General features: G+C 52.8%; 1 protein-coding gene across 1 annotated transcript in view; it reads left to right on the forward strand.

Moving 5' to 3' along the window:
• Positions 1-946: 946 nt before the first annotated feature.
• The window catches only part of CHD5 (chromodomain helicase DNA binding protein 5), a 42,570-nt gene continuing 29,619 nt past the window's right edge, over positions 947-13,897 (forward strand). Inside the window, exons 1-14 of the mRNA XM_063317700.1 lie at positions 947-1,344; positions 1,389-1,570; positions 2,203-2,336; positions 3,649-3,831; positions 4,199-4,317; positions 5,549-5,799; positions 6,792-6,916; positions 7,471-7,594; positions 9,055-9,221; positions 10,281-10,496; positions 11,356-11,562; positions 11,666-11,877; positions 12,311-12,442; positions 13,150-13,264. Of these exons, the coding sequence (XP_063173770.1) occupies positions 947-1,344; positions 1,389-1,570; positions 2,203-2,336; positions 3,649-3,831; positions 4,199-4,317; positions 5,549-5,799; positions 6,792-6,916; positions 7,471-7,594; positions 9,055-9,221; positions 10,281-10,496; positions 11,356-11,562; positions 11,666-11,877; positions 12,311-12,442; positions 13,150-13,264 (2,565 nt within the window). The remainder of the gene's footprint in view (positions 1,345-1,388; positions 1,571-2,202; positions 2,337-3,648; positions 3,832-4,198; positions 4,318-5,548; positions 5,800-6,791; positions 6,917-7,470; positions 7,595-9,054; positions 9,222-10,280; positions 10,497-11,355; positions 11,563-11,665; positions 11,878-12,310; positions 12,443-13,149; positions 13,265-13,897) is intronic.

The following is a 13,897-nucleotide window of genomic DNA, read 5'->3' on the forward strand; positions in this document are numbered from 1 at the left end:
TTCCATCAACCTCTGGTCCTGCTCCAGGTGTTCTAGGATGTCTGAGTCTTTTCTTCTCAGTAAAATGGTATAGTTGGCTTTGACCAAATCTTGATTCTTGTTGACTTTCCGGATATGACAGTATAATCTGGGCAACCGTATAGAAGTGCCTTTTTTCAGGGTGGTTTTTCGACTCCCCAATCGGTCTGGGATCTCCTTGTGGTCTCCCGTCTAAGGACCATCCAGCTTCTGAGGCCAGCCAGACCCTGTGACCTGCTGAGATGCTCTTATGAATGGGACTCAGGTGGGAATAGCTGGGCAATTCTGTTCGTACTTAAACAGCGACGGGGGCGTTCGCCCCAAATTTTGCTCAAGATGCCTTCCGTGTCCAGCATTCAGGCTCATTTTCCTTTGACGTAAAGGAACGTTCTCACGGACATAATTTCTGATAATTTGGGGATGCTTCGCTGACGAAATACTATGAGATTGGAGCCCAACATGGAGGGCATAGTGTTTGAGAACCCGTGGAGTTCAGGGCCATATAAATAGGTCTTGGGTGGATGCCAGGGGAGATTTATTAATTTATTTTATTTTCATCCCTCTATTTTTTTTAATAAATAACTCAAGGCAGTGAACATAGCTAGTACTCCTTCCTCTTCCCATTTTCCCCACAACAGCAACCCTGTCAGGGGAGCTGGGCTGAGAGAGGGACTGGCCCGAGGTCACCCAGCCGGCTTCCATGCCAGGGCGGGACTAGGACTCCCAGATGCCAGGGTGGATGCCAGGGAAGAAAGACTTGAACAAGTGAGGTGGATTCACACGCAATGCGAGACTGGCCTTTCTCAACCTTGGCCACTTTAAGATGGGTGGGCTTCGATTCCCAGAATTCCCCAGGCAGCATGGGGAATTCTGGGAGTCGAAGCCCACCCATCTTAAACATCCCGGCTGGGGAATTCTGGGAGGGAGCATGGGGGACCCGGGGGCGAGGCCCGCCCGCCTGAGCCTCCCCGGGGCCGGCGGGGCAGCGGAGGGGCGTCCGCCGAGCCGGCCCGGGCTGGAGAGCGGGTCGCGCGCCGCGGGGCTCCGGCGCTGCCCTCCGCGCGGGCGGGGGCCGCCGCCAGCCCGGCCGGGGATGTCGTTGCCGGGGCAACCAGACTGGACGTCAGCGCGCGCCGGGCACGTGCCGGGCGGCGGCGGCGGCGGCGGGGGGGGGGGCATTGGTGGGGGCGGCGGCGCCCCCGCGCGCGCCCCCGCGCCCCCCGCCCCGCCCGCGGCCATCTTCGCCGCCTCGCCTCGCCTCGCCCGCCGCAGCGCCCCGGGCGCGGCCGGCGAGGATGCGGGCGGCGGAGGACGGAGCCGCCTCAGGTAGGCGGCGCGGCCCGCGGTCCGCGGCCGGGCCGGGCGCGCAGCAGACTGCGCCCGCCCCGGGAGGCTCCCCCGCCAGCCGGGCGCCAACGCTGCCGGGCGGCCGCGCTCGGCCTCCCGGGGCGCCCGCCCTCGGAGGTAGACTGCCCCGGGCGGGGAGGCTCCACCGGGGGCGCGGGCTTGTGCGTCCCCGAGGGCCCCCCTCCCACGCCGGGCGCTCCCCCGGGTGGGAGCGGGCGTCGCTCCTGGGGTTGCTTCCTTGTTGGCTAAGGTAGACTGCTTCTGACCGGGGAGGTTCTCTGGGGCGGCTGGGGCCACCCTCCTGGCAGGACCGGGATGAGGGCCTTGGCTGAATTTTGCCCGGGTTTCCAAGGGCTTGGAGCTGAGCCCGCTCCTGAAGCAGGGAGGCTGGCATCCGCCTGGCGCTGCCCCAGCAGCGTCGCTCCCTCCTTCCTTCCCGCCTTCTGCAGAATGCCCTTTTATTTGTTGCTGCGGTCCTGGAAAAAACAAAACTGCAGGAGAGGGTTGGCTTTTTGCAGGCCGTGCGGGAGCTTTAAGGGATTAATTGCTGGTCCCGGAATCGCAAAGAAGGCAAAGAGTCACCAAGCTGTGCGGGCGCCTCAGAGGGCATCTAGTCCAACCCCGGGAGGGAGTTGCCGAGCGGTTCAGGGCAGGGAGCTTTGGGACAAATCCTGGAGCTTTTCCCCTTCTGGGGTGCAGTGGGTGGGAATTCAAGGTGGGGAAGTGAAATGAACGAGAGCCCTAAATAGACTTTCGCGTCAGGCTGCTCCCTCCGGAAAAATCCACGCCGGCTTTGTAATGCCCGTCCCTTCGGGTCCTCTGCTCTGTCTTGTCCAGAAGAAGACGGCATGCTGGACGCGCTGGAGGGCCTTTTCCACGAGGAGCTGGTCGCTCTTCCGAAGAAGAAGAAGGAGAAGCCGAAGAAAGTGAAAGACGGCAGGGTGCCCAAAGTCAAGCGGAGGAAGAAAGAGGTAGGCTGGGGAATTCTGGGAGTTGAAGTCCACCCATCTTCAAGTGGCTGTGGTAGAGAAACACGGCCGTAGAGGGACCTTTGCAGCATGGCCCGTCTGTTCTAACACACCCCTCTCCTCCTCCTCGAGGTTGTCCTCACAACTGGGACTACAGTTCCCATACTAAGATAGCAGGGAGGTGCTGGAGGTTATCAGCAAATAGAGCTGGGTGGGGATGATGGGCCTGCCCGATGCTGCCGGTTTCGCCTCGCAGGAAGAACTTTTGACCCAGGGAATGATGGGTCTCCGTCTTCTCTCGCTGGAGAAAAGTTGAAGCCTGTCCCGTAACGCCATCCAGCCCGGGTGGGCTGCAGGATTAGATCTCTGGGTGGGGAAGCCCCCTTCTGCCCTTAGGGCCATCTTTCTGTGCGTCCATTCATCCCAGATGTTCTGGCTGCTGTTTTTTTTCCTAAGTAGCTGAATCCTTTTGCAAGCTGCCTTCCTAGGAGATCCGAGCAGAAGGAGAGATGCATTTAAATGAAACGCGCAGAGGGCTCTCTGCAAGAATGACCATGGCTACCCATTATTTGCCCCCCAATCCTCCCTGTCGAGAGTTGCAGAGAAATGCTGAAAATCCAGTAAAGACACTGATTCAGAAGGTTTTAAAGGCTAATATACAATTGGAACTGGAGACTTTTAACCCAGTGACAGCCAGCGTCTTACTCTTAACAGGATGGGTGTCGTTTTTTGTTTCTGGAGAATTGCAGTATAGGTAGTCCTCGCTCAACAACCATTTGTTTAGTGATGGTTCAGACTTAATGATGGCGTAAACCCCGACTTGTGACCAGTCCTCACACTTATGACTGTTGCAACATCCCCACGGTCATGGGATTGCGATTTGGACACATGGCAACCAGTTTGCATTTACGAGAGTTGCAGCGTCCCGTGGTCACGACTGCCATTTTTGACCTTCCCAGCCAGCTTCCGGCAAGCAAAATCAATAGGGAACGATGCCGTTTGCTTAATGGACACGTGGTTCGCTTAACCACCACCGCAAAAATGGTCATAAAATCAGGTCAGATTCCCTTAATGACTGCATCACTTAGCAGCCAAAATTCCGGTCCCAATTGTGGTCGTTAAGTGAGGGCTATCTGTACAGTAAAGGTAGCATTCAAAGGGACAGAGGAAGGATTTGTCAAAGTTCCATCCTGATCTAATAAAGCTGTATTATGAATTTAATAACATTTTTTCCCCCAGAGTGCAGGAGAATGGACATTTCCCTCCCTTCTGCCTCACTTCTCTAGTTTGCCTGTTTGTTCTGGATGAAATTTAGGGCAACCCGGAAGGCGGCCTCTGTGAAAATAAGGCGGAGCTGGGGGAGAAATCCGACAGCGAGGCCAGCAACTACGCCCCGAACAACAGCAAGAAGAAGAAACTGAAAGACAGAAAGGAGAAAAATGCCAAGCAGAAAAAGAGGCAGCAAGAAGAGGAAGAGGATGCAGACGGGGGCTTGAAGGTACCCACGTTCAAAGCATCTGGAGTTGAGCATTGGCATCGTGGCCGGGAGGCACCGCTCTCGATGTGGTTTATTGCCGTCGCTCTGCTCCAGTGCTGAATTTGGGGCTAGATGGTGGGGCCAGGGAAGTGGTGGGCTCCCCTCTGAATGCAAGCCACCAGTCTGCCATGCTCTACTGTAGGCTTCTCCACTGAGCAGGGGGCTGGACTAGATGGCCTCAGGGGTTATGCGCATGGAAGGAAGCTTACAAAGTAAAATTGGGGGCTTAGAACCAGAGTAAGGGAGCCAAGATTTGTGGTCTTAGCTGGGCAGGAGAGGATGGGGGAACCTGTCCGGCTAAGCCAAGATCTTTCTGCATCCCTTGGAGGAACCCAAGACTTCGGCACAGTTGATGGATGAATGGGGCCTGGATGATGTGAACTACGCTTTTTCGGAGGATGACTATCACATGCTGACAAATTACAAGGCGTTTAGCCAGTTTCTAAGGTGGGTAAATTCCTGGTTGGTCCCTGTCATGGTAGGTGGGAATGGCCTTGGGAGATGGAGTGAAGAGACGCAGCTAATGGCCAGATAAGGGGCAGCTGAGCCCTCAGCAGTAATGTGGGTGGAACAAGAGGCTCAGAAGGGGCCCTGCCTGGTTTCTCGGGCTGTAAAGGAGACAGGGAGGAGATTTGTCCTTTCAGCCTTGCAAGATTCTCTCAATGTAGCTGTCCTAACAACCAGGAAACACACTGAGACAAGGAACTGGTCTCTAATATTTATTACTAGTACTTAACAGGAATCCTAACAAACTGAAGAAGCGTGGGAAAAACCCAGACATATAACCCCCAAAGGTTAAGGCGGTCCCGATCTGTGTCTCTTTGAATGGCTGAACAATTCATCAGTGCTACGCATGCACTTGACAGTCTGGATGGGAGCCCCCTGCTCGCCATCCTCACTCATGACAGTAGCCTTACAATAAAGTAGGATTAGCTCATCTGGTCGTGTTTCCTGCCTGGTCTACCTCGCAAGGCTGACAGCTCCAGGCAGGATGGGGTAGGAACCCCAGGCCCTGGTTCTGTCTTGCAGAAGGGGGAGATTGGTCAAAGAGGTGTATGGGTCTAAAAAAAGGTAGGCACAGCCAGATCTGGTAGGAGTGGTTAGCAGCTGTAGAACCTTCATGTGCAGGAGCAGCATTCCTCTAACTGTTGGATTCTGAGCCTCGGTGTGATGCAGAGTGAGGGGCGTGGCTGCAGGCATTTGGATAAATCTAGGCTTTGCACGTTGTTACGTTCCCCGTGGCGGCTCTTATGTGACTGGGCCAGCCCCCAACTCTCGGCAGACATTTTGCGAGAGCGCCCACCACCGGTTCCCCAGATTCCCCAGCAGCCAAATGGGACTTGAGATCTCCGGTCTTAACACAACAAACGTACATCAAGAACCAAAACCCCAGATACTTATTTACATCTGGCATTTCTACCCTACTCATCTCCAAAATGGGACACGTTTAAGAATATCTGTGCATCTGTGTTAATGTTTAATTGCAATACTCCAGGGCAGATGCAGAGGTTAATACGTACGGTGATACCAGCTTCGACAATGACCCTGAGCGATGTTGGTGCCTCTTCCGGACAGAGAAAAGTGATGCTTTCATCCCCATTCTTGGGATAATCGTGGCGATATTATTACAGTCCTTATTTTGCTAAGAATCCTCTTGCTCCTTTGGCTTCTTCCCCAGGCCGCTGGTGGCCAGGCAGAACCCCAAGATCCCCATGTCCAAAATGATGACCGTCCTTGGGGCCAAGTGGCGAGAGTTCAGCACCAACAGCCCCTTCAGGGGGAGCTCGGCTGTCGCAGCCGCTGCCGCAGTAGCCACGGTGGTGGAAACGGTGGGCGTCATGCCCAGCCCGCTCCTGCCTGGCTCCCACAAGGTGCCAACCGTGCCTCCCCTGCCCACCCTCCGGAAAGCAAAGACGAAAGACGGCAAAGGTGAGAGAGTCCCGGAGAATTCTTGGGGGGGCAGGAGAAGAGGGATCCTCTTTCTGTGGGGTTGGGAAGATCTTCACTTTGGAGTCAGAGCGGGTTCCAGAAGTTGAGGGGCTGGCAAAACCGAGGGGTGGCCAACAGCTCTTAGCAATTTTGTGTTGAGAGAAAAGGGACCAGAGATAGAATAGGGCCACTTCAGATTTGATCTCCAAATCTGTTTTGGAATATGCCGGAAGGTGATCTTAGCCTTGGTCTTCAGCTCTTTAAAGCAGCTATGTTATTCCTTAGTGTCGCTCTGCACTCCAGGAAAAGAGGGCCATCTCTTTTCAGTCCCAGTTGCATCCTGTGATTAGATCTTCCTATCCAAGATGATCCCTTCCTGGTTAGTTTTCTAGGAATTACCTAGAAATTCATTGCAGTTCAAGCAACTCCTTCCATGCAATGTATTTAACAAGTTGCTAGTCCACAAGAAAGGTCTGAGTGCTGAGGCGAAAGTGAAGCGGAAGCGAATAGTAGAATAATGAGGACTGGGTTTGATTCAGTTCTGAAAAGTGGTTTGGAGTGTGCAGGAGTCTGATTCTAGCATTGGTCTCCTACCCTTTAAAGCAGCTGCGTCATTTGCTGGCTGTGTTGTACACGCCAGGGAAAAAGATGGCCATCTCTCCCCAGTCCCAAAATGCACCCTGCAATTACATATTTCTATCCAAGATGATCCCTCCCTAGGAATGGCTGAGTCCCAACTGCTCAGCGCAGTCCAAACAACTCCTTCCGTGCAGTTGTTACAAGTTGCTAGTCCATAAGAAAGGTCAGATTACCGGGGCTCGATTAAAGTAGAGGGGAGTAATATAGTCATGAGGACTGGATACTTTGGAGCATGCAGGAACATCGCTCCTGTTTGCAGTGCTTTAAAGCAGCCACATCTTTTCCTGGGAAGACGGGCGCCACGTCTGTGCTCTCAGGCCCGGCACAGTGCAGCGTGCTCCTTGGTCTTGCAGGTCCTGGTGTGCGGAAGAAGATCAAGATGATTAAAGATGGCAAAAAACGGGGGAAAGGGAAGAGAATGGGGGCCTTGAAATTCCGCTTCGGGGAGATCGCCCGGAAGAGGAAAAAAGACTCCTCAGTGAGTAAATTCCTTTCTGCAGAAGTCACAGATGCAGGAGGTGACTTAACAACAACAGAAATAAAAGCAATTCTGAAAAAAGGTCACGAGTTCCAGGCTGTCTCCCCCTCTCCTAGCATCTCATTAATGGCTTTATAATAGCACACAGTTTCATTTTGCTGAACTTATTCCTCCTGGGAGGAGAGGCAAAGGTATCAAAGCTACAAGACCGGTCACCGAAAATCAGGTTGGCCTTCCCTCCGGGTGCTGAGATTTCAGCACTCGTGTTCCATGCCAGTCCCAGTGCATCCTGATATCCATGAGGACTAGAAACTTGCTTTCAGTTTTAATGGAAAAGTGATTCCCTCCCTCCCTCCCTCCCTCCCTCCTTTCTGGAGACTGGGACATAGCCAGGAAATTTTCTCGTGGCCTGTAACTCCCATAATTCCTGGCCACCATGGAGAATTCTGGGAGGTCCCACAATCCCCCAGTGGTCTTGCAGGCTTGGAATTCTGTCCAGCTTCGTGCCAGGCAGGCGACAGTATCCAGACAGATTGCCCGGTTTCTCTTGGCAGAGCGAGGAGGACGAATGGGAAGGATCCGAGCTGGATGGCGCCGGCATCAAGGGCTCTTCCATGGGCTCCGAATCCTCCACCGGTCCTGGCAAGAGGAGCCGACGAAAGAAGAAGATAAAGGGAGGTGAGTCTGGTGATCTTGGGAGACCTCTTATAAGGGGGTGATTGAAAGGAGAGGGCAACATAAACCCCTCTGCTGCCACCTGATTGGCCATGCCCACTGGGCTACCATGTTGTGAGTGTGCTGGTAACAAGTCCCCAAAGTCCAAATTGGCCACTTGCCCCTGCAGAGGTGTCAGCCTTACCAGGTAGACCAGACAGGAAACACGACCAGATAAGCTAATTCTACTTTACAGGTAGTCCTCGTCTTACGACCATTTGTTTAACGACCATTTGAAGTTATAACAGTGCTGGAAAAAGTAACTTGTGACCGATCCTCACATTTATGACCGTCACAGCATCCCCATGGTCACATGATCAAAATTTGGGCACTTGGCAACCAGCATGTATTTCCAACAGCTGCAGCATCCCGGGGTCACGTGGTCGCCATTTGTGACCTTCCCAGCTAGCTCCCAACAAGCCAAATCAATGGGGAACCACACGATTCACTTAACAACCGCAGTGATTCACTTAATGACCGCAGCAAAAAAGGTCATAAAATCGGGCCTGAGTTACTTTAACAACCACATTGCTTAGCGATGGAAGTTCCAATTGCGATTGTGGTCATAAGTCAAGGACTACCTGTATTGTAAAGCTACATTAACAGAAGATTGCAAGTCTGAAAGTACAATTCCACCCCCCATCTCCTTTACAGCCTGAGAAACCAGGGAGGGTCCCTCCTGAGCCTCCTTCGCCTCCCATTATGCAGCGGTGGGCTCTGCCCTCTCTTATCTGACCATTCCCTTGGCAGCGTCTTTACCCCATCTCCCAAGGTCTTCCCCACCTACCATTACAAGAATCTTGCAAGGCTGAAAGTACATCTCTCCCCCGTCTCCTTTACAGCCCGAGAAACTTGGGAAAGTCCCTCCTGAGCCTCTTTCTCCGCCCATTATGCAGCGGTGGGCTCTGCCCTCTCTTATCTGACCATTCCCTTGGCAGCGTCTTCACCCCATCTCCCAAGGTCTTTCCCACATACCATTACAAGAATTTTGCAAGTCTGAAAGTACAAATCTCTTTTACAGCCCGAGAAACCAGGGAGGGTCCCTCCTGAGCCTCTTTCTCCACCCATTATGCAGCTGAGGGCTAAGCCCTCTCTTATCTGACCGTTCCCTTTTAAAGCTGATTCTCAGAAAGGGTGTGTCAGCCTTACCAAGTAGACCAGACAGGAAACGCGACCAGATGAGCTAATTCTACTTTATTGTAAGGCTACATTGACGGAATCTTGCAAGTCTGAAAGTACAATTCCACCCGCCGTCTCCTTTGCAGCCTGAGAAACCAGGGAGGGTCCCTTCTGAGCCTCTTTCTCCTGCCATTTTGCATCTGCGGGCTAAGCCCTCCCTTATCTGACCGTTCCCTAGGCAGCATCTCTTTGCCCCAAGGTCTTCCCCACATGCCATTACACCATCCCTGCTTTCTGCCTTCCAGCTGAAGATGGCGACGGCTACGAAACTGACCACCAGGACTACTGTGAGGTGTGCCAGCAGGGAGGGGAGATCATCCTCTGCGACACCTGTCCACGGGCTTACCACCTGGTCTGTCTGGATCCAGAGCTGGAGAAGGCCCCAGAAGGCATATGGAGCTGCCCGCACTGCGTAAGGGTCCTCAGTGGCCAACCACAAACCAGCCACCTTTCCCAGCAAAGCTCCCCGTTGTGCTGTTCCAAACTGTTCTCCTTTAGGGCTTACTCGCTTTATTTCGTATTCGTTTCTTATGTTTATATAGCACCCCCATCTCACTGCCATGACTCTGGGCGGCTTCCAAAGTTAAAGATCGAGAAAGCAGTGCAAAATCAACCCCAAAATAACCACAAACTTCTTTAAAAACAATCAAACGGTTAAACATAAAAACATAATCGGGGGGGGGAGCACCATTCGTTTTCCTAAAAGTTTTTTTTTTGCGGGGGGGGGGTAATAAAAGAGGCTGCCTAATCACTCCATTGCCTGCATTTTCCTTCCAAGAATGATTGCCTCGTTGCATGGCAGACACGTGCCAGGAAAGATTATGGCAAGTTTTGGAGAGGTGGGGAGTTTTCTGCTTTGCCTCCCCACTGCTAAAAATGGGCTGAGAATTGAGGAGGAACTTTTCATTCCTGGGCTTGGAATTGGGGGGGGGGGGGTAGGGAGACCCCTGTGGTTCCTACCCCTTCAGTGCAGAAGTTCTGGGAAGTTGATGTCAGCCCTTCGAGGTAGTCCAGACAAGAGGCACAAACCACGAATTGTAAGGCTGCATTAATAGAATTGTGCAAGTGGGAAGGTATTTCCCCCCCCCCTCACCTTTACAGCCCAAGACACTGGGGAGGGTCCCTTCTGAGATGCTTTCTACACTCCTATTCCTTCTGCAGGCTCAGCTGCCTCTTATCTAACCATTGTCTAGTCTGTGGCTCTCCTATCGCCTGTACAGCCCAAGACACTGGGGAGGGTCCCTTCTGAGACGCTTCCCACGCCCCTTTTCCTGCTGCGGGCTCAGCTGCCTCTTATCCGACCATCGTCTAGTCTGCGGCTCTTCCTTCTGTCTCCCAAGGCTGTTCCCACAGGCCATTATAGTTGGGGATCAACCTGTGCAAAAGAAATGATTTGGCCGGCCGGGCAGAGGGGCTGGGTGGCAGGGCAAAGGGGCGCTGCGGGTTTCAACTCTGCCTTTCTCTTGGTCAGGAGAAGGAGGGCATTCAGTGGGACCCAAAAGATGAGGTGGGGGAAGAGGAGGAGATGGGCGAGGAGGAGGACGACCACATGGAGTTCTGCCGCGTGTGCAAGGACGGCGGAGAGCTGCTGTGCTGCGACACGTGTCCGTGTTCCTATCACACGCACTGCCTTAATCCTCCTCTGCCAGAAATCCCCAACGGTGAATGGCTGTGTCCTCGCTGTACAGTGAGTGTCTACCTGCCTTCCTCGCGTCCTCCGGCCCCTTTGCCGTCCGAGTTGGGCTTCTAGCACTGGCCTCGGAACGCCATCCGTGTGTCCCGGAGATGCCGGCGGTGTCCCGAGAGGGCAGTGCTGGCGTTGTGGGGCCTCCCAACGAGTCAGCCGTATGAGGCCAGCCAGGCGTGGCTGGGATTCCCTCGGCTGTTTTAACCTACTACAATTATTTATTGCAGTAGGTTAAAACAGCCGAGTCCAGAAAGCCTGTCCAAGTTTCTCTCTACCTTGTCTTATACCAAACAAGATCAATGTGGGGTCACTTTGAGTTTTTTTCTCACCCTTTCCTCTTGCGGCTGAATCACCTTTTCTGAAAGTTTTCCCTGAACGCTCCTTCCTCTGAAATTCCCAAGGGTCAGCTTTCCTTCGCACGACGTTACCAGATGCGTGGCACTTGCTGTTAAATTTCCCCCTTCCCCGCGGGAGAACTTCCACTCCCTCCTTCTTCCTTCACCCTTTTCCACCTTCCTTTTCCTTCCCCACCCTTGCCATCTGATGTGGCCACCCTTTTGCCCAAGCCACCCTTAAAAAAGATAGCTGTTCTCGACACCCAAAGTGAAACAACATGGGGAAGAGAATCAGAGGAGGCCGCTTGTCAGCTTAAAGCCCCCCTGTCTGCCTAAGGGCCTCCGAGCAAATTCAGAAATTTTCGTTAGTTGCTGAAAAAATAAGGACGGTGCCAGGCGGGCCTCCCTGAGGAAGGCATTCCCAAGATGGAGCGCTGTGCCGAAGAGGCAACAAGAAGACAAGCTTTTTGGCTGGGAGACCCTGAATTGGGTTTTAGTGATGCCAGTTGTTCTGCTTTCCTCAGTGTCCACCATTAAAAGGGAGAGTTCAGCGCATCCTTTACTGGACCTGGCAGGAGCCCCTGGCCCTGTTGGAGAGCACCGTGACCACGGTGGATCCCGAGTTGGCGGCCCCACCTCCCAAGCCTCTGCGAGGCATCCCGGAGCGAGAATTCTTTGTGAAGTGGGCCGGGCGGTCCTATTGGCACTGCTCATGGGTGAAGGAGCTGCAGGCAAGTGAGCGGTCGGGGAAGGGCCGTCAGCCTCGCCGGCTCAGGATTTGGGAACTGGAGACCCAGCGGGCTGACTTGCCCTCCCTGCAACGCCCTCTTTCAGCTGGAGCTGTATCACACTGTGATGTACCGCAACTACCAAAGGAAGAACGACATGGACAGCCCACCCGCTTTTGACTACGACTCCGGCAACGAGGATGGCAAGGTGGAGAAGAGGCAGAGCAAAGACCCCCAGTATGCCAAGATGGAGGAGAAATATTACCGCTACGGCATAAAGCCCGAGTGGATGATGATTCACCGTATCCTCAACCACAGGTGAGTCCGGGAATCCGTGTTCTCACCTGAAGAGGGTCGTTATAACGAATGGGGCCGCCAGTTGGGACAAGGCAGGGAAAAGTCATCGGGGAACTTGTGGACAGGTTAGCACGCTGACGCCTGACCATCGTGCGTAGTCAGCCGAGTGTGGCGTGGCAGCTAGCATTCTTCACAAGTCTCCGGTTCGAATCCACCCTTTAGTCCAGAATAATCAGGTACCTCTGGAAACCCACCTGGATATCTTACATGGGCTGCCGAACAAGGGATGTTCAAAGGCCTGTGGTGTAAGATGGGACCTCGGCTGGTCACCTTTCCCTGTGGGGCTCAGAATCATTCTCCGTTAGCTTTCGGAATAGCAGAACTGCCGGTCAAGGGGTACAGGTTTACTCCTGGCCAGCTTTAATACCTCCCCGTGTCGTCTTCTGCTCCTCAGCTTTGACAAGAAGAGAGAGGTTCGTTACCTGGTCAAATGGAAGGACTTGTCTTATGACCAGAGCACCTGGGAGGTGGACGCCATCGATATACCCTATTATGAGAACTTCAAGCAGCATTATTGGAACCACAGGTGTGGACTTGAGCTGGATGGGGCGCCCCACCCAGGCCGTCCGGGGAGGCCAACGTGTGGAACGCCTGACGTCCCACCAGAATATCTCCTTTGCATGAGTCTCCGCCATTGTATTTATTTTAAAGAATGCCTTGAAGGGCTCTCATAGCCATTTCAGAAAAGAGGATTGGGCTGCAACTTAATGCTTTATTTGGAAGTCTATCCACCTCCCCAGAAGAGGACAAAAGACAAGCCGGTGGGTGGGAAGTGAGGGAGTGTCAGCCTTACCCGGTAGACCAGAGAGGAATCATGACCGGATCAGCTAATTCTACTTTTTTTTGTAAGGCTACATGGACAGAATCTTGCAAGGCTGAAAGTACAAATCTCTTTTACAGCCTGAGAAACTAGGGAAGGTCCCTTCCGAGCCTCTTCCTCCACCCATTATGCAGCTGAGGGCTAGGCCCTCTCTTATCTGACCCTTCCCTAGGCAGCATCTCTTCGCCCCGTCTCCCAAGGTCTTCCCCACATACCATTACAGGGCGAAAGCGCATGGCAGAACACAGCACATTTTTGTAAATTGGCATTTTGCATGATCGCCGTTTTGTGCTTCGCCCCAGGCACCAGCAGCAGGTGTTTAAAATTGCAAACACACCTCCCACTCCAAACATTTGGAGCCTGATTGGGGACATTGTTTTCTCCCTACATCCTTTGCATTTGGGTCTTTTCAGGGCAACGATGCTGGGAGAAGAGAATGGGTCGTACTCCAGAAGGCCGATGAAGAATGAGGAGGAAGAATCCCACAAGAAGAAACTGGAAGGATGTCCTGAAACACCGCATGTTGATGTATGTTTCGGGTGTAGGCACGGTGTGACTCGGTGGCCCTCCGTGCCAAAAAATCCACCTTTGCTGGAATTCTGCAAAACGTGCAGGATCTCCCCTAATTCCTGATGGAAACCATTCTCTTGCTCTTTTGCATTGTTTATTTTATGTGCATGAGAAAACTCAGTAAAGTGTTATCCACTTCAGTCCGGCTTCTGGGAATCCATTAGGAATTGGGCAGGCAAGGGAAAGTCTACTTTGGTGGATCACAATCTCTAATGCCTGACTGTTGAGGGCCTGATGATATTGAGGTATCTTTTGTCTGGGTCCATGAAATTTTGAAAGTCCTGGGGAGGGGATATCAAAATCCTGGGATTTTGAGCATTTAATGTGCTAACTTTTTGAAAATACATTATTTTTTATTTCATTTTATTATATTGTTGGCACCTGCTTACCTTCCCATGCCTTATCATGTGTGGTTTAAAAAAATATTTGGGGCTGTCTTAGTCTGGATAATTCGATTTGAAAATGTAGAGAAACTAAAGTTGAAGTTCTTCAACTGGAGTTTGAACTGATCAGAGCTGGTAGATTCTGGTTTTAGAAAAAGGAATGGATTTAGAAAAAGGGAAAATGTACTGAATTGGTTGACAGCTAGGT

This window comes from Candoia aspera, chromosome 18 (assembly GCF_035149785.1).
Source record: "Candoia aspera isolate rCanAsp1 chromosome 18, rCanAsp1.hap2, whole genome shotgun sequence".
Classification (NCBI taxonomy): domain Eukaryota; kingdom Metazoa; phylum Chordata; class Lepidosauria; order Squamata; family Boidae; genus Candoia; species Candoia aspera.